Source organism: Meleagris gallopavo, chromosome 4 (genome assembly GCF_905368555.1).
Source record: "Meleagris gallopavo chromosome 4, MGAL_WU_HG_1.1, whole genome shotgun sequence".
Classification (NCBI taxonomy): Eukaryota; Metazoa; Chordata; class Aves; order Galliformes; family Phasianidae; genus Meleagris; species Meleagris gallopavo.
The window spans coordinates 61,754,627-61,777,132 of NC_139407.1; the positions used below are offsets into that span (position 1 = coordinate 61,754,627).

At 37.5% G+C, this 22,506-nt stretch overlaps 1 protein-coding gene across 3 annotated transcripts in view; it reads right to left on the reverse strand.

The window, feature by feature from the left end:
• The window catches only part of RGS12 (regulator of G protein signaling 12), an 89,455-nt gene that overhangs the window by 46,334 nt on the left and 20,615 nt on the right, over nucleotides 1-22,506 (reverse strand). For all 3 annotated transcript variants that reach the window (XM_085223548.1, XM_085223549.1, XM_085223547.1), the window contains exons 3-4: nucleotides 21,977-22,096; nucleotides 1,414-1,435 (exon numbers count right to left, since the gene is read on the reverse strand). In XM_085223548.1, the coding sequence (XP_085079674.1) occupies nucleotides 1,414-1,435; nucleotides 21,977-22,096 (142 nt within the window). The remainder of the gene's footprint in view (nucleotides 1-1,413; nucleotides 1,436-21,976; nucleotides 22,097-22,506) is intronic.

Here is a 22,506-nt window from a genome sequence, read left to right on the forward strand (position 1 = left end):
AAATCTTTAGAACAAGTTTTCACCTGGAAACATAAAAGGGTTGAAACAACTATCAGATGAGTACTATTACAGCAATTTCCAAGCTTGGGTAGGTTAAAAAAAGATCAATCAACTTCTTTGTCCCTTAGCACCTAAAATTTCATCCAGATGCATGCAGAAACAAAAATGATGTGCTTTGTAATCCTTGATAACAAGAGGTAACATCTGGGGACAAAAAAACATTTGTCCCACAGAATCAAAGGTTATGTTTCACAAACACCAGAATAGAGAGTTACTATCTGTTTCATTCTGTTGCCACTTTGCAGATAAGACACATTACTGAGTCTATGTTCTCGTCTGGACAGTACATCAGCAGACTTTGTCAATACCAGAGGAGGAAAATACCTGACAAAGTCAGCCAGCCATTGAAAAACAGCTCTACCAAAAAGACAAAACAGTAATATTTCTTAATTGGAATTTTAGTTTTGCAAGAAATCAGAAACTAAGACGCAATGGAATTTTGTGAATATTACTGCTTCTTTTAAAATTAATTTGCATTTAATATAAAAAAATATCCCTACCATTCACAAAATCTCTTCATTTTTACAGAACTAATTAGAGTAATAGTTTGTCCCTTTTATATTTATGAAAATTGTCCTTTTAGCGATGTCAAAGAATTCCAAACATAATCAAACATATGTGAGTTTCCTTGCACAGTCAACTGAACCAACTCCTGCCAAGCAAAAAGCTTCTTGTGCACTCTAAACTACGCATCTTGATTCCATGAAGAAGCATACTTAGACTGTTTCAATTCACTTCAAAGATTCAGAAAGATCATCTACTGTTTAACAAAGAGTGGCCATTCCTTTAAAGCGTTAAAGTCATTTTAAAATCAAAACAAACAAGGTAAGGTGACGCAAAGAGGAGTTTACTTAGAAGTGCTCTAGAACTTCATGCTCTGATCTTAGAAATACCATATTACTTACCCTCTTCTCATAATACATCATACTGCAAAGAAATTTCAGCCTTAATGCATGCACCAGCACAGCTTACAATTTAGTAGCTAGAGCATCTCTCCAACACGCTATGTAAGGGGACAATAAAATATAAAGATTTTATCTAGCGTCCAATTACATGAAAGAATGCTAGCTCTGTCTCTTCATCATTATGAATTAAGAGTCCTAATTATAATAAAAGTGTGCATATATACAGATATGTGCCACAAAGAAAAACTATTCAAATAAATCAGTGAAAGTATGCAACCATAACCTTGCAACATTTTCACTGGCACAGTTCCCAAAGCAGTCACAGAGCTCTGCACCACCTTGGAATCACATCTTGTAATTTATTGCCTTATTTACCACATGCTTTGTAGCTTAATATGGAAAACTTGTTTCATTTTCATTATAAAAGTAAAAACAAGCTTCAGCTTACCTCCATCAGAGACAGTTGCTGACTGTAATAAGAAAGAGAAAAATAAGCGTTACTTAAGTTTCATGATATGTATTAGAAATCTCTGAGTTTCACATATTACGTGAAGTGTTATCATTCTATTAACAGTAGACAATGTGAGAGGATGGAAACCTAAACATACCAGCTGTTACCTTCACACAGACATTTCCTCCTCATCTTGAAAATCACCCAGGCCTTTAAACCACTGTCCTGGAACTTGATCCCACAAATATGTACTTAATAATGTGAATTTCAACCTCCTTTTCAGATGAATCAAGTCCATCAGTCAGTATACAGGAGAAAACAGATACCTTCCAAGTGACCGCAAAGATATCAAATGAAAACTTGACTGTGATATATGGAGATATGTGGGATGAAATTAAAATTTCAGATATTTTGGCAATCAAAAAAGATTGAAAGCTTCCCCTTCTGATAACTTTTGACTTCCAGAGAGCCAAAAGGATGTAAGAATGGTTCCAGTAGGTTCAGACTTAGGTGTTTGTCTACCATAAACTTTCCAGCTTTGATCACAAATTATATCAAGGCAGCAAACATCTGAAAAAACAGATAGGTGAAGGCTTCCCAAACACATAGTCCAGAGCTGCACTTCAGTACTCAGCCAAGTAACAGACAGGAAGGACAGCTGATGTTTACACTGAAGTTTGTATTGATTTTCAATGGTTATTACAACTTATTACTTTAAATTAGAGAATCTTTCCTTGGTTATTGAGAGTGTCCTTGAGCCTTTAAATAACTTCCTAAATGATTATAAATCAACTCTGCTATTTCGTACTGCTGTTTAAAGAGCTAGGAAAGAATGCCCTACATACCTGCAACATTTCCAAGACAGAAAACACACAGAAGAAAAAGGCATATAAACACAGCTGAGGAGAAATGCCATCTATCCATAATCTGTCTGAATTTGCCAATCTCGGAACAAACATTCCCTCTCCCCCTCAGAATACACAGAAACCCTCGGTAATCTTTAGAATAATAGTTTCTTCTTTATCTTTTCTTCTGTATTTCACCTCGGAATTTCATACTGCTGCTGACAGCATCTGAAGAGCACTGCTGTAGCTCCATCATTCCCATAATCAGCAGAGGATCTGATTTAGTTTTTAATACATGTATTCTGGAATTTTCAATGTCCAAACTGATCTGTAACTGGCATCACTGCCAGAGTGTCAGTTCAGATGAAAACAAATGCATTTTAAAAAGACAGTTCTTGTTAAATTACACAGAAATGCTTCTGAATCTGCGAAGCATAATAACATTATAAAGGTATATCCAGATATCAAAAAAGCAGTCATGTTTTGGGTACAGCCTTGCAAACATGTTATACATTCAGAAGCTGTAACTTATTTCATGTAGAAAATTTAACTTACATTACTGAATTCTACTATAAATATGACTGCCTCTATCCACATACTGTACAGAATAGCTGATGAACAAAAAATTCCAGTGTTTTTTCTTGAGTAATGCAGAAAAGGATGACTTAAGGTAAAGCAGTACTATCGCTTTGCAGAAAAGACAGGGAAAAAACCTTTCAAAATACGTATGTTTTAGAAATGGTTATTTACTTTGGCAGCTTCCATGAATGTAGATAAAAACATCAAGTATGATTCTCCCTCGTGTTTGTGAAAGGTAAGAAGTAAAATGTATAGGGTTCTCATTATAGTAAAGAGAATATTTACACTGCTTTTGGAAAAAAATGAGTGATTTAGCACAGAAACTCAAAAATTACTGGAATGGTACCACTTAATTAAGTTCTGTGGACAGTGAGATGACAGAATTTTACCTCAATTCATTTGGCCTAATTTAAGACCCTTAGCCTTCTGCACGCCATGGATTGGCTTTAGTGTTTTGAAATGTTTATTTTAAATGTCATGAATCAATATCTTAAAATCTCTCTCAATAGGGACTTATTAATACTTCAAAAAATTGCTCCTATAGGAATAACAGAATTTCTTCCCTAAACATCAACTACCTTTTTCTGTGCTAATAAGACAGTTTGTATTCCCTTTGGCTTCAATATATTACCAAAAGCATAGCAGTTTTCTTAAGTAATATGCCCTAAGATTATTCAGCATTTCTTAATCATTATCACTTTACATTTTTAGATCACAGAACAAGAATTATTATAAGAACATTTCTTTATATTCATCTATGTTTATGAAATTAATTCAGCTAATTTAATAAAAACAGGTTGAAAACTTCAGACTTACTTTGGAAACTTAGAAATCTTAATTTAAAACTGTCAGTGCATACTGTTCACATTGGACAAAGCAGTTTCTCTTCTAAACTGCTCAGCTGGAACTTGTCTAGATTTGTCCACAGGTGTAAGTTGCAAGACCAGATTTTTTTTTAAATACTATGATGATCTCATTTTAAAAATTCAGTATCTGTTGGGGGTTGGTTTTCATTCTTCAGTGCTCGTGCTTAGCAGGCTCTTCAGGGCAAAATTTCACCTATTATAGATATGAAAGCTAATTTTTGGATGAAACCTAACACTTACCTACTAAGAACTACCTGATAGAAAACACAGCTTTTAAGAAGCTACAAAACTGTATGGTTCATGTACATGACCATTTCTGAAAGATGAGGAAAGACAAGGTGTGTAAAGGGACGTTAGGAAGGTTATAAAAAAAAAAAGTCTTTTGTTTCAAATGACAGGACATTGTATACATTTTGTCAGTGTACTTATGAACTATCACTCAGAGATAAAATCTGAATTGTAATCAACCTTCAAATCTCTCACAACCACATAAGAACTGAAATTAGTTCTTCAAAGTGTCAGACTGGTTCAGGAAAAAGCCCGTGATATATCCTGATGGTATGTGCCAGGAGTATAAATACCAAAATTTTAGAACTAAGTTTAGGAGAAATAAAATATCTTTCAGTATCTCTCCTGCCAGAATCCGTGCTTGCTCCTCCAGCTGGATGAGCTGCTCAGGTGCACAGACACCAAAGGAGGAGGATGTGAACTCTCCCCTCGACTTCAGGGCAAGGTCTTGATCCCTGTGATGCAGCTCTGTGCCAGGGCAACAAGCTGAGCAACAGCTTCCCAAGCAGTTATCATACACCATAAAAGATGCTTTAGGTCTCCGAAACTGGCAAACGTTTCAGCATATGCTAGATAGTATAAACTTCTGATTAAGAAAAAAGCATGTAAAATTTCTCTTTGTATCACCTCTCTTTGGTAGGTGGAAAAACCAGAAGGGCCCATGAGGTTTTTAATGTCATGTTCAGGATCTGCTTGCAATACATCTGAAGGAGGATTAGCTTATAATAATTAGCAGGGAGAAGACTACATGCTATCTGGCACCCACAACAAGGAAGAAATGCAGAGAGGCCGTAAAGAAGCAATTTTAAAGGCTGATGCAGTCTGTAGCTTTCGTGGTCTACAGCCTGCCAGAGGAGTGCATAATTCCAGTTTGATGGCATCTGTCCCTTGGCACAAACTCTCATACAGGAAATCCACAGGGATCCAAGGAACATCCCCTTTTACATGGACTAGGTAATTAACTAATTACCATCGAAGTCTACCGTAAAACCATGGCGCAGAAAAGCAAAACGTTCTTTCCATATCTCAGACGCTACTTAGAACAAATAAACCTGTGTGCAAATATTCTGCAGGTAACTCAACGCCAAATGTCCTTTTTCACCTTCTCAAGATTTGTCACTCAAGTCGACAGTCATGCTCAAGTGCTCCAGGAGAACAAAGGGAACGATGAGGGTACTGGGAGGGTGACACATCCTAGGAAATGCCAGGCCTTAACAATAAAATGGAGCAATATGAAATCATCTCCTTTAATAGAATGTGAGTGTCTTCCTTGTGTATTTCAAACTATTCCTGAGACACATAGAGATGAAATCTACAAACAGAGCAAAAAAATACTGCTCTCTTCTACTACAGCAATGACAAAATCACAAACTGAACAGAAATATCTATTTCTTTCCTGAGTATCCAGAAAAATTCAAAGAAAAGAGGATTAGAAGTGACCTCTTTCTGCCCTTCCTACAGCACTCCTACTTCCAATACAAGCAGTGGCATCTTGCAGCATTTAGAGTTCCCTGCCTGCTGCATTTGGAGTCTGTGAGAGTTGCTGATTACAGTATTACACTCACAATCTTTTCCGAAGCCCCCTCTAATTTAGCCTTTCAGCTCAGAATAGCTTACCTAGCTCTACCAACCTTCTAAACTGATTTTCTCATACGAGTTCAAAACACAAAATAAGTTTGAGAAACTCACTGTGCTCTTTAGGAGATGAAGCACTGAAGGTTTACAGACTCCGTAGGAGCAGCCAACTTTCAAACACTTTGTCACTTAGTTCTGGAGAGCCTATCACTCAGCCAGCTGCCTGCTTGCATCCAGCTTCGTTCAAACCCCTCATTAAATCACCCAAGGCAACTTCTCTTTCTGCCAAGTAAGGAATTACGAGCTGGTTCCTAGATCTCAAGGCATACTACTCCAGGACTTGCACTGCATATATGTATTTTTATCCTTTTAAATGCACTATAGCATTAACATTGTGCAAATGTAATGACCTCTGATGATCTCTGGGAGGGGAATCATGCCTCAAAATATAGTTAATATTGTCCTAATGTTTGAAATCAAAAACAAAGCCATGTTACTTATAGATTGCTCATACATTTTCCATCCAATAAATATCTCACGTTTATATCTTACCTAAACACTGTGTAATATCATTTTTATCCTCAGATGAAAATGTTACTGCAATTAATGTGATGATATAGAATTTTATGAAAATTAAGCCCCTTCACAATGTCTCTCGAAGGAGAACTCTTACATAATTTGTCTTTTCAACTGTCTTTCATGAAAGAAAGGCATTTATAATATCTAATACAAAAGTATTACAGATGTAAGAATTCTCAAGGAAAAAAAACACTATTGCACATTTGGATCTATAGAAATGACATCTGAACAGTAAATGATGTGACATTTGGAATTCCTTTAGGAAAAAGATGTTCAACTTTTCTATCCCAAACAAAGCCAATGTTACTACATATAAACACAGTGGCTTAAATGCCAAGCCATCCTTAAAATTATTTTGATAGAGATATAAACATATATACAGTTTTACCTACACATATAACATTGTGATACTAGCACAGAAAGCATGCACAAAATACACTGCACAGAATTGGAAAGAATAGGCACAGATAATCAACTTATTGTTTTTTAGCTTTATACGTCCTGGGCACGTTCAGAAATACACCTCCAAATGCGACTGTTAGCTGCTACAGTTTTCCCTTTACTCTTCTATGACAATAAAATCAAACGTCTGCATTTAGGAAGGAATTTTAACTCCAATACTTTAAAGTAACGAAGCTGTAAGGCAAAACAAAAAGCATGCTGGAGTTGATAACATTCTTCTCAGTTTTCTTGCCAATAACAATAGCTTCTAATTTCTCACTGCAACGATGCCTTGCCTTAGCTAAATATAATTCATATCACTTACCCGCTCTTCATAAGAAACAGCAGTTATTTTTCCTAACAGTACTCTTCCTAAATTCATCTTCACTTAATATGGAAAAAGCATTTCCTTAGCAAATCGGCTTTGCAAAGATTAAGCTAAAAAATTCAGCCCTATTCCATGCCTGTACACGCCAGTAAAGTTTAAAGGCATTTCATATGAAGTTCTATTTTACTCCCTTTATGTTACCCATAGCAACAGGCCAATGCAGGAAGCTGTGGTTCGTCAGGGATTCAGATTAGATCTCAATTATCTCTCCTGAGAAACACTAGATCGTTTTATATAAATCAGGACAATTGTATTTTAAAGCTCTTCCTCTAAGTTGAACGTGCGATGGTCCTGTGCTCAGTAAAACAGATTTCCAAAGCAGATTCCAGCAAAACATTAGTTAATCGCCATAACATTAGTTATAGAAACATTTACATCGTAAACCCCTATTTTCAGAGGTTTACATCATACGAGCCAGATTAAAGTAAGACCTTGAACGGTCTCTTCTTCTCTTCTGCTCAATTTTTCAGCAGTTAACACTGTAAATCGCAGGTAAAAATCCACAGCACAAGGAAACTTGGCATACTCAGCTAAAGCTAGGTGCAGCCTCCTGTCCCTAAAGACAAAATCCTCCTTGCAGAAACCAACTGATATTCTTCCTTCCCTCTTTGCTACCCCAGCCTGTGCTTCCTGATGTCAAGGCAGCTCTGTGCACAGCGCCCTAGGAACAGAGAGCAAAATCAGCTGCTTGTCATGCAAGAGGGAAGTGCTCTTCACTTGCCTGTGGTAGTAGTGGCTTCAAGAGACTGTATATGGAAAGAGCAGAATGTCATGAAGTTTGTTGCTGTTCTCAAGTAAATAGTGGTAGTACCTGGAGCACTGCGTTTTGTTGCTTTTGAAGCAACCAGAATAGAAGTTTTGCTAAAAACAAAAACCAGAATTACAAATTGAAAATGGTTAGTGAGCATTTTTACTATTTTTACGTTTTGAGGATGTCCTGACAAGATGGACTTACAAGCAGTACTTCAGGAAAGACTGATCTCCTCTCTTTTCAACGCAGCACGTGGAATCCCCCACATCCATCCAGTTACAGTTCCCCTAATCTGTAGCTCGCTCTGAAAGTATTGCCTCCTATTTATTTCCCTGAAAATGGCAGAAGCTATAAAGAGCACAATAACACAATTGGATACAGCAAATTCTCAGCTACAAGAAACACTTTTTCTCAGCACAGTCACCACCATTAGCTAGGAATTTTCACTGGTGATGATAAAGAGCCTGCGTGCTGCACTCATAAAAGTCTGTTTCAGTGGAGCTGACCACTGCAGTCACTGCTGAAGTGCATCACCCACCACCTCACATCCACTGTTTGGTCTCCATAAATGCCCAGCAAGTGCCTATGAGTATCAATGGGTGTCATTTTTCTGCATGGAACAATTCAGTTCCACACCTTTCTCACACTTTCTTACCGCACTTCCACATCAGACATTATTTTGTCAGAGTGCCCCTCTGCTGCTATCTGTCACACAGCAACAACACATCGCTGTGAATATTGGTGGGAAAGTTCAACCTCTACTGCCATCCCATCAACACCCACCTCTGACGTCATGGGCCAATATCATAAAATAGGAGGCATCACTTCTGGAGCAGCCTTAGTATAAATTAAATACGAAGATGGGAAATTTTAGCCTGAACTGATAGAGAGAGAGGCAAAAAGATGTTTCAACAATTCAGCATGGGCACTCTTAGCTAACAGACCAACTCAACCTTACAGACTTAATTCAGAGTGAGCAGGGAAGAAATTCAAGCTAATTATAGATGAAAATGGAGGAATCGTGATTTAACAGGCATTCTTGAGACACAACAGTTTGCTGCCACGGACAAAGTTCATTTTATGAGTGATTATGAGTCTCAATAGGCACACTGCTGCATTTCAAAATGCTGTCTTCCACAAGTGTTTAATACCATGAAGAAATGCAACAGAAACAAATGGAGAGGTTGATAGGAAGGAATACATTTTATAAAATATAACATTATTTTTGGACTTACGAAGCAAATTCCCTAGGAGATTTTCGGTGTAGAACAGTTTTACTGCTTAAATAAGTGTTAAAAATTATAATTTTATAATGAAAACAGGCCAAATTCAGCTGTTTAAATGCTGCATGTTGCTTGACACTAAAGCAAGTAGGCTGAATAGTGTATTTTCATTGTCAATACCTTCAACAACCAGATTGTACTGACATTACACATAGGCAGTGAGCACCTGCTCAGTAATCCTCACCTGAGACAAGTAAAAAGCACAAAGGGATCAGAAAGGCCTGGAGAGCTGTCCTGCGAACATCCCTTTGGGGCATCACAGAACAGGATTTTAATTGACAGTGTTTAGTTAACAATCTACCTAAATCCTATAGGAATCTCCTACAAAAGTAGTTCTTACCCACAAGAACATTAGAATGATGGGGGGGAAAGGAAGACCACATGTGAGCAATTAAATGCAGTATCAAGGTCAGCATGCACCAGGGTCAGCACTGCACCAGAGCCCCATGGTGGCACAGGGCTGGGAGCACCATGTGTGGGCAATGCTCTGTACACCCTACGCTCCTGCACTTGGTGTTACAAAGCCAATAATCCCCCCATTTACAGACCTCTACAGCTGTTGATTTTATTACCCTGAACTGAGTCCTGCATGTCCACATTTTTCCATGCAGCGACTCTACTAACGCTGAAGATAAACTCTGCCAATTAGATGACATCAGTTAATGATAATGGGAATGAAATGCTCGGTGAATCTGAAAGCCCTTGAAAAAAAAAAAAATTCTTTTCCCTCTGTATTTTCATAGATTATTTTTGTAGCTGCCAGATTGAAAACCAGGCAGACAACTCCAAGTTCAAAGGTCCAAAGCAAAAGGAATTCTAATTTGCAAAGCTATTAATGGAAAGTGTTAAATGATGGCACAAGAGCTTTAAAAAACCTATTCAGATATACCAAAGGCGACATTTGTAAACCCACATCCATCTGTTTAGAAACTAAACTGTGGGAAGGGGTAGCAGCCCCAGATATGGCTGATCCGTTCTTCTCTTCCACCCTCCCTCCACTTTCTGCTCTTATTTTCTTTTGTGCTCTTGTTTTCAGAGAAGAAAAGGCTCAAGAGAAAGATAGAATGGCAGGAAGCTGGATAAGTTTTAACTTGTCAAAAGATGAATAGGATTTAATATATCCATTACTTCTAAAAGAAAAAACACACACACAAAAAAAAAATACAAGGCAACTAGAGAGAGGTAATCCTCCGGATGAACTCTTGGTAACACAAATTCCTGAAGTATATCTAACATTGGCAGAATGATCCTCAAAATTCTCAAATCTCATCAAGTATTTCTTTTTTTTTTTTTTTTTTTGTCCAACATTAAATCAACTAGCAACTACCTGTATGAAAAACCAGGCAAAAGAAATGTTAAGAACACAATTTAGCTCACCGAAGTGAGTTTCTGAAAGCAGGAGAATCGCAACCTATCTACAAACTGAGCAAACTGTTCTGTAGAACAGATGTTTTTCTAATTTTCCAAAATTTCTATAATTTGTCCAGATGTATTTTTGCAGAGGATCTGTCAGCTACTCAGCAGTAAACAGACCATATAAGTGCTAATAATTAAAAGCGGGAAGATTCTCATGTTTACAAGAATGTGGTTTCCTTCTATCAGTTTTAAAGATGAAAGTCTTTCGTATTCCAGGATTATATTAAGAAAAAACATTTTCAAACTACTTGGAATGCATTCGTTTATAAATAACTGAAATAGAAGCAAGGCTTCTAATAATACAATAAATTCAGCACAGACTGGATGCAAACGGCTGTCCCGAGTGCCCCCTGCTGTCCAATGCCATTCCGAGCCCAATGTACACATCTCAAGCTGCTAGGGAAGATTTGCCATCCCAAAGATTTGGGATACTCTTTATCCATAAAAATAAAGAGTTGGTTCTGCGAGTTGTATTTTACACTTTGAAATACAATTCTGCAGAGCCTGACTGGAAACAGATAATAAAACATACACTTTTTCACACTCCTTTTTGAAACAAACATCACCATTTCTTTCCTTCCCTTCAACAGCAGTTTAAGACATCTGTATCTCCTCCATTAAAGCAAACATGCAGTAACCGCATGCGTAACTTGTGCATCTAGATGGAAGATGAATTTGCAGCCTAACAGTAAGTTAAAGCTAAATCACATAATTAAGAGGATACGATTAAGTGACAGATCACTAAGACACAAAGTTGCTTCTCAATTTCCTACTACTGCAGATGGAGCCTTGAAGACTCAATACATTTGGGGAAAATCAATGCAAAACCAAACGGGAAAACAACTTATTTTTAATTAAACAGTGCATACGCATCTTTGATATTATATCTAGGGCTGTAACTCACAAAATATGGTTTCTAAGCAATAAAAAGATGAAAACTGAGCTGGAGGGTCAACAACTCAAAAAATCTCTATTCGATATATACTTTTCATTTAGTTTAATAACTCATACCATCTGGATTCTGTTTTATTGGATAAAAATCCAGCTGGAAGAGAAATCAGTTTAGCTGCACACCTTAAAAACCCACCGTAACAATGAGAAGGTAACAAAGCTCTCACACGACATTCTTACTTTCAGGAAACACATGTACAAGCATAGTGAAAATTAAACGACAGATTTATTAAAAACTTAATTAAAGAAATATCTGAATACACAGTATATTCTCTCCACATTGTAAAAGCAACATAATGTCACTCAAAATATAGCTATAAAAATGGTATATTCTTAATTTCATAATAGAGGTTATATAGGAAGTTAACTTAAATACTTATACTTACAAACTTTGTCTCTTTAAAAACTCATTGACTCCTTAGAAGCATAATTTATCGTATTTCACTGCAAGATTTCTTAGCTCAGGCTACTCATTAAACCATATTCCTGTTTTCTGTTCCCTTTAGATAAACAAAACTTCATACTTACAGACACTTGACTATCAGTAAAAGTTTTCTCCATGTATAAATAGTTTAATAGCTCATCGTTAAGAAACAGTCCCTTCAACTTTATTATTTAGCTCTTTCTGAAAACATATTTACTTCTTCCAGAGTCCAGTCATAAAATGAGGCTTCTCTGTGTGTTGCCCTATCAACACCTCTCCCATTCTCCTCCTCCCCAGCACATTCTCCGCCCTCAGCACGAGTTCTGTATCTTCTCATCCAGAGGCACAGGCAGCTTTTAGCTTGTTGTTTAGGCAGGTCCTATGGAACAAGAAAGCTTCTCAAAAGGCAACAGCGTGCTGCTGAGGAGACTGCTAATGCAAAATGCATTCGGAAAAGGCCTAGAGGATTCAGTCCCTAACATTTGCCCAAACTTGTTTAAGCATTGAGTAAACCTCATTTTCGTCTCCAAATTATCTTCGGTTTTAATACACTCCCCTTTGATGAGTAAATTTTCCAAATGAACTGAATGAATCAATCCCTATTAAAAACACTCAAAATATCATCTAAAATTATTTTTTCTCTTAAAGAAGAACAGTTAAACTTGTAAGACGTGCAGCAATTTTCTTCCAGTTGCCGGCATGTAAGTGCATGTCTCTGTATGATTACAATCACATGTATGCACGTTTCGCAATCTATCTCATCCTACCCAAATGCTCCATGTTCCTCTGAGTAAGCAGGGCACTGCCAGTTACACAGCTCTCCTTCTGAACAAAACCCAGTTCTCATCCTCTTCAATACCACACCTACTCTCCAGAAACACCAGCAATAACTGTGTGCCTTCAAAAAGAACTGCACAAACTTTCTGGCCAACAAATCGTGCTTAGTACCATGCTTTTAGAATACTCTGAACTAAACAGAAGTAGAAACTGGGATTTTTGTTTCTTTTCTCTTTTTTTTTCTTTTTTGAATTTCAAAAGAACAGATTAAATGTTTTGATGAACTAATATTAAGTAAAGATCAGCAGCTCATCTGGAAGGAGCTCCACAGGTGATTCCTCTCCTTTAAACTTCACTGGACTGATGAATCCATGAGGACAGTGAAAATTAGCCAAAATCCCAGCAGTTTAAGCAGTAAATGCAGTCAGAATCAATTCACAGAAGGGTACAGTACTCTCATTGGCACCGTATCTATTCTGTGACTATATTCTGGAAATGCCAATTCAGTTCATTCCATAAGACTTTAACTCATTCAATAACACTAACCAAACGTCACTGACAAAAATCCTTCCTCATCCCCATTAGCACATGACATGACATGACACAGCAGGTGACAAAGTGCAGCAGAGGAAGGGCAGTAACACGAATCAAAGCAGTCACCTGGCTCCTCATTCTCTCCAGAAATTACATGAGCAATCCATTCTGCAGCAGGAAAGCTGTTAGAGCTCTCTCCCTCAGAAAGCAGATGCTGCAAAGAGTTGTAATACAGCAGTGTGTGCTCCCAGAGCCCACTGCAGTTATGCTGCACTGACAAACAGCGCTCCAGCAGTGAGTCCTTCCCTTCAACCTCTCAGGGTTGCATCACCTGAAAGGGGACACAGCTTTCTGTACCTCAAGAACAGTCCACAATCCCAGACATAAAGAAGCGATGTCCATTCCTGAACCTGGCAATCTAGAAATGGCCCCCTCAGTTCCAAGCATGTGTTTACCAAACCCAATACTCAGTTTCCAAGAACAGCCACAGATGGATGCACAGTGACAAGCAGCACAGGCCAAGAGATTTCTTGACTACATTCTCCCAGACTTCAGGTATTTTTAGTTCATATTTCCTGAATCCGGTGTGGCTTGTCTCCTTCATAATCCCCAGCAGATCTCTCTTCCAAATATTTGTCCATTTTCCCCAAAGACATGCAAATTTCTTGCATCCACAGCACTCAGTGGATGCCTGCTGCATGAACAGTTCCTTGTTTTGCTCCTGGCTTTAGCTACCCTCAATTAATGGTGCTGAAGGAGGCTGCAAGCAGTCAATCCCAGTTGTTTTTTGTATGCCACCCACAATTCCGTACTCATTACACCTTCCTGAAACTTTTCCACTTCTAATTCATTATAACATTTTGAAATAAGGAAACCAGAACACAATTTTTAAATTGGCAAAAAAGTGTGAGCAAATCACAGTATTTACACCGTAGAGAGTATGATTTGTGTGTATGGAACATGTGGTTCATTCTCCTCTGATACTTCCCCAATAATTCACAACACTGGATTTTCTGGTTTATTGACTGTGTACAGAGCCGATATTTTCATACAACTGTCCCTTATAATGCAAAGACCACACTTCTGAAGCAGCTCAGAGACATAGATGCCATTTGATATATGAAGCTAGGGTGATTTTACCTCATTTGCATTGTTTTACATTTATCTACATACATTTTCATCTGCCATTTTGTTGTTCAGGCATGCAGTCTTATAAATGCAGTCTGCTCACATCTTCAGAGACTGTTCTTGTCCTTATTAATTTGATTAACTTCACCTCACTGCTGACCTTCTTAGGAGGAGTCTTAGAAGATGTTCTTGAATCAACAAATGTAACATTAGAAACTGAAGCAAAGGTTATCCTTAAGCAATAAATCATTCTAGATTTCAATAACAGACCTCAGTGCTGAAAGCTGTTTTTCTGCCTTAATATCATAAATTAGAGCCAGGAGAGTAAACATATTCACAGAATCATACCATCACCAAGGTTGGAAAAGACCTCCAAGATCATCCAGTTCTACTATCCAGTTACCATCAACATTTCTCCACTAAACCACTTAAAAGAAGGCCAGGTACCAGAGGTGATGGCAAAAGACACCCCCAAGAGCCTGCCCATCTGCTGCTGATTGCTATGTTGCTACTCAGAGAAACTGGAACCAAGCAGATGGAGCCAAAATAAATTCTGATACCTTATGTGGTTGAGCTAAGGCAGTTACCTTAAATTGTTTATCCATGCTGAACCTCACAGTGAGTGCATTAGAGATATTGACAGCTTATGAATTCACCAGCATCCACTCAATAAAAAATCTTAAGAATGGTGGTACTGGCTACTGGCAAGAAGTGAGGCCTGACATCAGAGGATGCAAGCAGAATACAAACTCTACTCTAGTCCCTGAAAGCACATACTGCCTATGGTTCTGTGACAGAAATGGGCTGGGGAGCCAAGCCCAGAGGTAATATGGCTCAGCATTGCTTGAGTGGTAGGGTCAGACAATTGAATCCTGCAGGAGAAATTTCTGCGTGCAGTGCCAACTCTCTATCCACATTCTCTATGGAATCCATCCCAGACAACTCTGTTCATTTCTTGTCAGGCAGCAGAGTGCAGGATGAGCACTGCTGCATGCACATCACAGTGCAAACACAGATGAGATTCAGCTCTCATCACACTCTCTGACTACTCATTTTCTTATGTGCAATTCAAGACAAATTTCTCCAAGATCTGAAATAAAGAAATTAACTCAAAACTGTAGAAAAGAGAAAAACGTAGAATTACCAAAGTATGGTCACTTTATCAACAGAAAACAAGTCTCAATATTCTCAGTGTCTGCAAAATCAGTTTCACATTCTGGAATGTATTTAGAAATAAGCACCTTCAATTCACAAGAAACAAGAGGATACACACAGCTTTACTCATCTGTTGACAAAGCCACCTCAGTCAGATATTTCACAAACATGTATAAAGTGTGAAGAACATAAGAATTTTCCATGATAAATTTTATACATGTAAGAAAAACTTACAGCAAATGTTCCAAAATTATTATATACTATAAAACGTCCTGAAAGGTTTAACATAAATGCCAGTGCACAATCTGTGAGGGGAAAAAAGTGTACTGCTATTATTATTTTGTCCTCCTTTGGGGACTAGTAATGAATGTAACTAACATACCTTATAAGAAATTGTAAAGTCTGAAGCAGACGCTCCAGAGTATGCTGAAAAGAGTCTGAAGTACTTAACAGAGAAGCCCAGAGAAATAAACGTTAAAATTCATATTCTTGGAAATCTTTAACAAGATGAGAATGATGTTAAAACAAATTCTAAAGGATAATACGTGCACCAGAATGAGATGATGGTAACCTAGAGCCATGCTGGCTATATCTGTAGCAGTCAAATAAATAGTGCCGTGAGCTCTTCTGTAGTTCCAAAGATAGCTGGTGCTTTCTACCACACCACCAAGCTCTCCCAGCCTCCTATCAATCAGGTTGGTTACATCCAAACTGTATATTAGGAAAAGTGATGCTAACCATGGGGGCAACATCTAAACCGTATCCAGAAATCATTTGAAAAAACACACTAACTGGCTCAGGACAAAGCGGCATAAATGACAACTTCGATGGCACAATAGGACAAGCATTACACTCCATTGCCTATCTCTATGTCCTGGTCCTGTTTCATTTTACAGCACAGCTGTACAGCCATTGAGCAGCACAGTTAGTAAGAAACTTCAGCCAACAAGCTTGGAATTCCTGTCTGAAATGCTAAATGCTTTAAAAGCCTTAAAGAGCATCTCCATGACCACATATACTACAGTAATTCAAGGTAAAGAAATGAATTTATAATTTCATCACAACATGACACTATTTAAAGATATATATGTTACAGTTCAGCCAGAGGGTTTGGACTTCTATAGCAAGTGACTGTAAAATCACCAAGCAGACAGCTTCCGCTTAGCACTGTTTGAAAAGCTGACACCTAGTGGCACATTCCAAGAAACAGGCTCAAAGGGATGTTAAAAGTCCTCTTGAACCACCTGCCTCGCTCTGTTGACCACACTGCTTTTGATGGAGCCCAGGATACAGTTTGCTCTCTGGAGACTTTTTTCTTGCAGGCAGTTTTGTTCCACAACTGGCTTGTTTTCTGTCTTCATGAAGGCAGACTGAGGACAAGAATGTCCATCAGTCAGCTACATCTTAGGTAAGAATTAGGAAAAAATCCATGCAAAATGCAATACTTCAAGTAATAGAGGGTGGAAGCCGAGTATACCAGCAGCACACAGTAAGTTATCACAGCTTAACGTAATTGGTAAAACTTAAGACAAAGATATACATTATTTTCAAATTTTAAGTGCACATATCTAAGCTGGGAATGAAGAGGCCTCGGTTTAAACCACATTATTATAGTAGACATAGTGGTGGTATTGAGGCCACAGCTATGATCTAAGATTGTTGGTGGGGAAAGCTTTGAAGAGAGTATTACTGCTTTTTATTAGATGGACTTACAGGGTGGGAAAAGTTTGGGGCATGTTTAACTCTTCTTGTCTGATTTTCCCAGTACACTGGCTAGTCTAACACAAGCTATTATCTCCCTGTGTAAGCTTTGTCTGATTATTTAAATCAGTTAAACAAAGACAGGTACCCACTTAAAAACTCATTATTAAGTCAAATGAGCGTTTAGGGTTTTTTGCCACCCACAGATGCCAAAGCTAATATCCAGCAGAGGCATGTCATTCATTAGTATAAAAACCTCATACTGAGGAGATGTGTTGCTTTCAATTAGCAGATGAAATGCAAAAGAAGTTGCTTCACTGGAATTAACAAAACAGAAAAAGAATCGAGCATTATTATCTATAATAACAGCTAATAATACTAGATTATTAACGGTTATAATTAAGATAGAACATTCTAACAAAAATTCCTAACACTAACTATTAAAAGGAATGTATGATACATTCCAACTTTAAAAACATCACTGGAATCTAGAAATTTGATACAATAAATGTTCTCTTTCACATAGGATTTAGCTTTAAGGATGCCAAAATGAGATGAAGTCAAGAAGAAAAGAAGAAACAGCTATCTTTTTTGTTCTAATATTTAGTTAAAAGAATTAATATTCTTTAATTTTAAAGCAACCTCTAAATTAAAAGATTGTTTAACAATATCCAAAAAGTAATAATATTCTTATTCATTTGCATAAGACATGATGTCTATATTATTCTGCCCTATTTTTAACCACAGAGGAATACCAAAGGAAAATGTTTCAGAAGTTTTCAGGAAACTCACCAGCTTTGAGTTGTTCTCCTTGGCTACATAGAAACCCAAATTTGTTGACTTTGAGGGAAAGCCATTTTAACAGATTTCAAGACAAGTTAAAATACGAATGTAACAGGTTACAGTTGAAGATGTTATGGAATCTGGTGCTAATATTGATGCTGGAAAAAAAAAGATCATTCTGTTTGATGCAACTTTTTTAAAAGACAGTGCTCTACTTTCTGCAGTTTCACAGAATCATCTTTGATGTACTTGTAAGTCTACAAGCAGTGACACTGCCAGGACAGTATCCTGCAAGACAGAAAATGAAACCAATGGTACTTGCCTACAGGGAAGAAATAGGAAGATAGAATCATGTCCACTCATTAAATAGCTTTAACATATTCACTTAAGCTTATACCTATGAACCAGCAGTACTTGCTGAAGTATGATTGGTGGAAATCACAGACTAGCATAGTTGTGAACAGGTACTATTTCATAACAACAAATTATTCACATGGAAAAATTAAAAATTACATACATAGTAGTAGGTATTTTCTTAATGGAAAAAGGTTTCTTGTAATTTAGTAAAGAAAAAGCTCTGAATACAACTATGTGGTTGACACACTAATTTTCTGAATTCAGTTCTAACAGAAGATAATATTCAGCTTTGGTGTAAACAAGCACAATTTCCACAATTCTGAACTAAAAGTGCATTCTTTTGTGTTTCACAAGCCATTTTCCTTACCATACTCCTAGCATTATCACGGAATCATAGAATCACTCAGGTTGGAAAAGACCTTAAAGATCACAGAGTCACAACCTAACCATACTACCCTAACTAACAACCCTCTGCTAAATCACGTCCCTGAGCACCACATCCAAACGGTTTTTAAACACATCCAGGGATGGTGACTCAACCATCTCCCTGGGGAGCCTATTCCAGTTCTTAACCACCCTTTCTGTAAAGAAATTTTTCCTGATATCCAACCTAAATTTACCCTGGCACAACTTGAGGCCATTTCCCCACATCCTGCCCCCTGTCACCAGTGAGAAGAGACCAGCCCTGCTCTCACTGCAATCACCTTTCAGGTATTTGAAGAGAGCAAATAATGTTATTCATTAAATTTGTACTATTCATTATTTTAATAAATTCATTAAATTTATTCTATTTTGATCTCCACAGATTTAGAATGATCTTGTATACAGATCCTAACAGTAAAAACAATATCTACAGGTTAATCCTACATATCTGTATATTTTTTTAATGTGCGTACAGCTTCTACAGGTAAGGGGAAACGCTCAAGCAGGGCAGTGTATCATTACAGTTAGTTCCACTTTCATATGAATATTGTCTGTGTGCATACAGCCAGTCATAATATAACTATTAGAAAGAAAAAGTGAAATACTCTCTTGCCATCACTGGTTCGTTTTAAGCTTGGATAGTTGGCAAAAAAATAAATAAAAGAAAAACAACTGTAAGGAAACCACGCCACCTTATGGCAGAAGACAGCAAAACTGACAGCTGGTATTCCACGCAGCTCCAAAGCCAAGAGGAGTTAAGTTCATCCTTTCAAATTAAGTACAAATCCAACGTTCTTCAGACACATAAGAAATGCACCATGTTCAGTGTATGCCCATAAAAGAAACAGCATGGAACCAATTGGAAAAGTAACCTGGACCTCAGCAGGAATCAAACCCACAAAATTAGAAAAGCAAATTCATTTACAAATGTCACGTTTGGGTCAGTACCTTATCCATTCTGCTGAAACAGCCGGAAAGAATACAACTGAGTAATCTATGTAGTATGTTCTAAACATTACTCCAAAGGTGGAGTCTCTAAGAATTTCCGGCTATTGTTATTTCCTCTTCCAGTGACTCTAAATAGATGGTCTGAAATAATCTAAATGTGTACCAAGAGCATTGTTTTCTACTACACTTAGCACTACCATGGTCAGGAATAATGCTGCAGCAGCAACTTTAAAGCAAGATCCAAAAATCAAAGCATTTTGATGCTATTTTACTTTGACTTGTGAACTGCTATTATTCTCGAGGTTGGTATTTCTCCCAGTGGCAAAATTCTCCTGTGGCAAGCAGAGACAAAATGAAGTTTCAAAGTAAAACGAAGGAATTGACAACAGTCCAGACCCAAGCAGCTACATGTAATAAGGACATTAACCTAAATGTAGTTTTTAATACAGATTGTTTCTAGTTTTCCAATTCATACCTTAGCCTAAGACGCTCAGCTGAAGTAACAGCTTTAGTTATTAGGACTCTGCATAGCACAGAGAGTCTTCTCAGTCCCTCCAGTTGGTGCTGTTCCATTAATTTATACACACTGGTGAATCCCAACTGGGACACAAAGAGAGAAAAATAAGCTTTTCAGGCAAGTGATATCTTTCTGAAATTAACAGGCAGTAAGCACCAAGTCCCTACTTTAATGAATATTTACACAATATAAAACTGCTCCTACCACAGAAATTAAATTACATCCTGAGTCTTTAAAATCCTTTCAGAATATGAAATATGCACATAAATCTCAAAGAAATCTGAATATGGAAGAATGTGGTGTGAACCCTGCTTTTCCTATCTATCATATGCGAGTTACTAGAGCTCTCAGATATTCTGAGAAGGTTCTCTCTTACTGCAACCAGAAATTCTGTCAAAACTAGCAGCAAGGTTTTTAATTTAGAAAAGTCACTATTTTCTAATGAAGAAAGATATACCTAGACAGTTACCAAATGGCTGTATCCACAGGATCTTGCTCTGCTTATTAAAAAAAGCTTTGCAATAACCACATTAAAAGCTAGGAGCGTAAAGAAATGAAAAAGTATTTTCTGTAATTGGTTTTAAAAATAAATAAATAAATAAAAAGCAAGGCACTTAAAAGCTCTGGACAAGATAGAAATAGACCGCAATGGAAAAAGGATACGTTCTTTTCCTTTACAATATCTGAAGAATAAGGAATGACAGATCTTACCTGCATTCCCTAAGCACACCAGAAGCTCCTTCCATATACTGTTCCCTAAAAGTCCAGTGCACCAAGCTCTCCACTCCTTTAGTTCACAGTTAGCGAAATGCCTTTCTTCCTACATTTTGCCACAACGGGAAGCCCAAAATATCTCCTTCTTTCCTCCTCCCATCTCAAATGCTTTTTATACACCTCCTTCCCATTTAGAAGAATCTGCGTGCCATATTCCCTCCCATGCCAAAGAACAGTATAATCTGTATTTCATGGCTCCTATGCCAATAGTTCTGCACACATTCGTGTTTCTGTCCAACAACAAGCCTTCCACAGAAGCATGATAAAGGAACAAGGGAACCCAAAGCATGAATCGGGTTTTCAGGAAGAAGCACTCCAGAAGAGAAGATATCACGAAGACATATTCTCTCAGCTTGAGGGAGACATACAGCAGAGCAGGAGCAGCTGTTCAAATTCAGGCTTCCACCAAAATCAGTAAAGTTAGGCCACTGAGTCCCATGCATCAGCTGATGCTATATACCAGATGTGAAATAGTGTTACTATGTCACACTCAGAAAGACCGAAAATCACCACATCAATCACAAGCACCAAGGTGATTAGGTATTCCTTTTTCTTACTGCTGACACAAAAGGAGGAAAAGTATATTTTTGTCTTTTTCAAACAGGAATTTTTCCATACTCTTAAAGCTGCATTCCATAGGGAGCTACGTAAAGAGCCTGTTCTTCATACACAACCCTCACAACAAATTTAATCCCCCAAAATGTTCTCAATGCAATGACTATCAGCTAAATGAAACAAAAAGAATGCAATGAACGTGAGGGTTTTTTTCCTCATTGTTAACCCTAATGAATTAAAACCACTGTTTTGCTCAGTATGACCAGCTGTGATGGATAAAATGAAGTCAAAATTTCCCATAGAAGGAACAGCTATTGCTAGCATCAATGCAAGCTATTACAGAAAACTCAGAAATTCAGGTTAATACCTGAAATCTACATTTCCCTCACAAAAACGTCATATTGTCATTAATAACTTTATTACACTACAGGTATTGCTACTTTTCTTCATTTACCATCAAAATTAATCACTGTATACTCCCCTCCAGGACTCATTTCGAAGTTTTAAGTGGAAGTCAATTACCTCCAGGTCATCCAGTGAACGAGTAATGCTGAATCGCTTCGATCTCCCAAATGATCTCCGAACAGAAGAACGCTGTGGAGGAGCCTGATTTAATCCCATTGGACGTCCAAATTTTGCACCCTAAACAAAATAGAAAACATACATGATCTTTCTTTCATTTTAGTACTTTACTGATCACAGCAGCAGCATCTGAAATTTAAACAATCCAACTTTTGTCCAGCTTAATGGGTACAGAATTCCAAGAAGACAAATTTGCAAACCACTAACAGGTTAACTAAAATCATTAAAATTATGGAAGTACTTTTCCAGACTCAGGTCAGATATGAATATTCAGCATTACATTACTGCAACAAAATGAGTCAGGTTGCTACAGTGTACTCATGCTACCTGTAAGTATTAGTAAGTAGGCTACATGTAATTATTAGTAGATTGAGCTTAATTAAGGGCCAGATAGGCATAGCTCCTCACTGCTTAACCAGAAGGTTCTTACAATGACAAAGCATTTGTCTTCTCCATTAGAAATTAAAATC